The 2964-nt window shown below is 52.3% G+C and overlaps 1 protein-coding gene across 1 annotated transcript; it reads right to left on the bottom strand.

Annotated features, from left to right (window-relative positions):
- Nucleotides 1–393: 393 nt before the first annotated feature.
- Nucleotides 394–1569, bottom strand: LOC149333888 (uncharacterized). The gene has a single exon (XM_089556131.1). It carries the CDS (start codon nt 1567–1569, stop codon nt 394–396), a length of 1176 nt encoding a protein of 391 aa, XP_089412257.1.
- Between the last annotated feature and the right edge of the window lie 1395 nt (nt 1570–2964).

Here is a 2964-nt window from a genome sequence, read left to right as displayed (position 1 = left end):
GAAGGCCTGAGGAACAGCCAATAAGAGCTGAATGGGCGGTTAAAAAGTCAAGGCCAAGGGTTATTATCTCCTGAGGGCACCAGGGCAGGACGGTGAACAGAACGGGTATATGACGTTCGGCAATGCTGACTCTCGCAGTGCACATTCCAATCACGGCAGCGGGGCTGCCATTGGCGACGCGAACCGTGGACACGGCGGAAGGCGTTAAAACTTTCTTGAGACGGCGGCGCAAAGAAGAGCTCAGGACAGACACTTGGGCGCCAGTATCAATGAGGGCAAGGACCGGGACACCATCCACAAGAACATTCAAGAGATTACGTTGGGCAGCGGGAGTCAAGAGAGGATTTGCAGGCCGGGTCAATGATGCAGCGTCACCTCCGGGGGCTGCATCGGCTAGTTTTTCGAGAAGTGGCAGGAGGTCGAAGGAGAAGGGCTGCGGCGTGTGGTAGGAGAACGGGAGCGGCGGCCTAATGGAGAAGGTGAGCGGCTGGACCCACGAGCGTGCGGAGCGGGCTCGTCACGGAGCGGATCGGGACGTGGTGTGAAGCGGCGCGGGCCGTAGTCGTTGCGGCGGTCGACGAAGGAGTAGGGGCTAGGTGGCGGGGACCAACGGCTGCGGCAGTTACGGGAGATGTGTCCGACGCGAGAGCAGGTAAAACAGACCGGCCTATCATCAGAGGTACGCCATTCGGCAGGATTGCGATATCGGTACCGAGGCGAGAAGGTCCGACTGTAAGTGGCAGCCGCGATCACTGCAGGGTCCGGGCTGGCATGAGCGTTCTCCACGACGCGAGGAGAAGGGACGGCCGTGTTCGCAACCTCCTGGCGAACGACGGCTTGGATGAGGGCCAAGGTGTTCTCCGGCAGTTGCAAGGAAGAAACAGCGGGCGTCATCGCCTCCAGTTCCTGGCGCACGATACGGGTTAAGTTAGCCGGGTCGGAAGGCTGCCGCAATGTTGGCAGATCTTCACAGGAGGAGCTAGCAGCAGTGTTCGGCAGCCGGTCAAAACGGTGAGGAATGCGCCGGTGTTTGGCTTGCTCGAAACGCCGGCACACCTCAAGAACAGAAGCGACCGTGTAACAGTCTTTGGATAGAAGCAGATTAAAGGCATCGTCGGCAATGCCTTTCAGTATGTGGCCAACTCTATCTGCCTCGGACATGTCTTTATCAACTTTACGGCACAAGGGGAGGACGTCTTGTATGTAGGCTATGTATGGCTCGGAGGAAGTTTGGGCGCGCGACGCGAGAGCCTTCTTGGCGGCGAGTTGGCGGCCGATGAGTTTTCCGAAGAGGTGGCTGAGTTTCTGCTTACAGATGTCCCATGAGGTCAAGTCATCTTCGTGGGTTTCGAACCACACTCTCGCGGTGCCGGTCAGGTAACATATCACATTGGCGAGCATCAGCGTTGGATCCAACCTGTTGTGCGTGCTGACGCGTTCGGAAAGGGCCAGCCAGTCGTCCACATTAACGTCGTCTGTACCGCAGAACGTGCCCGGTTCGCGGTGGTGGGCCACGACGACCGCTGGCGGTGTTGACGGAGAGGGAGATGGCTCGGACTCGGTAGACATGTTGGCGAGACGGCTGCCACGGCTGAGAGCCAGCTTGAGGTCGGGGATCGAATTTAGCAACCTCCACCAAATCATACGTGGCGGCTAGAAATACTAGAGGTAACCTGCTACGCAAGGGACTGACGGCTTGGAGCAGTCTCTCAGCACACAAGCGCGCACCTCAGCGTCGTCTTCGTTACAAACCACTTCGTCGTCCTCCCAGCGTCCGTATCAATATCATTGATTTGGCGTGGAGCGCTGTACACTCGTTTTTATGCCCCTCGTTTTTTCGTTTCCTCCTTTTTTTCTTTTGTTTAACTTTTTAAATTTTTGTATTTTCATTTTACTACCGTACATATATTTTCGCATCCATTGTTTCTTTACGGCCTATTTTTGTTAGCTTCTACTTCCCATGCCATGCCCATCCCGCCTAAATATAATCCCTATTCCCCGCTGTCATTCCGCCTTTCTTCAACACATGTTCGTCTTAGCGTGGAGCCTTGTGTAGTCCCTTTATCTTTTTACTCCACCTACATTTTTCAACTTTTCATTTTTTCCGCGTTATTTATTTGGCTCTAAACATTGACGACAGCCTTTAAAGCAGGCGGTGTCGCTTTTCTGTTCGTTTGTCCCCTGCGCACCGAGATTTTCGATATCCTTATTATCCACGCGCTGTTCTTGTGATTTGGGCTATTCTGTGCGCATGCTCATCGATTGACAGTGGGGATCAGCTTCTATGTATTTGACGGGGTGGCTTCTCTGAGGCAAAGTTGCACGTTAGGACTGTCCCATCCAGTTCTGTGTCGTCCGTGTTCGTTTTGGCCTGTTTTCATAGATAAAGTTAGATGTCATAGGGCTCAGTGAAGTTAGGAGGACAGGTAAGGTGTATACAGTAAGAAAGGGCGGGCACATACTGTGCTAACGCAGATTAGCGGATAGCGATAACTAGGTGCACCATAGAAGTAGGTGGTAGGATGGCTCGACACACCGGGAAGCTACCTCAAGGGAGTGAAGTTCTGATTACGTAACGCCGAAGGTTGGGAGGTACAACCTAACAGAAAGAACTAGCAGAGCTAGCCAAGTTGAGAAATAAGCACAAGGTAGCCGACATACGGAAGTTTAACATGGAGAGAATCGAGCATGCTCTATACAACGGAGGTAGCCTAAAGCGGAGAAAAGGAGGCTAGGCATAGATAGAAACCAGATGTATGTGTTAAGAGAGAAGTAGGGAAATGCCGTTAGCAATACCGGGTGTTTTTTTAGAAGGTCCAAAATTTTTAAAGAAAGGTAAGTTCCATTAGATTTGTTTTAACCCTGGGGCTATACTGAGGGGCTACGGTGGACGCCAGGTAAGAGGCAAACTACTTTAATTAGTTCGCTGATTAACTGAATACGTTAATTAACTTTTATAATTTT

The sequence above is a fragment of the Amblyomma mixtum genome, chromosome 8, assembly GCF_055824585.1.
Source record: "Amblyomma mixtum isolate Tamu chromosome 8, ASM5582458v1, whole genome shotgun sequence".
NCBI lineage: Eukaryota > Metazoa > Arthropoda > Arachnida > Ixodida > Ixodidae > Amblyomma > Amblyomma mixtum.
This window is presented reverse-complemented; position numbering and strand designations above follow the sequence as displayed.

Bases quoted from the DNA above. Each gene is read 5' to 3' on its own strand.
- LOC149333888 (XM_089556131.1), bottom strand. From the start codon at position 1,569: ATGTCTACCGAGTCCGAGCCATCTCCCTCTCCGTCAACACCGCCAGCG.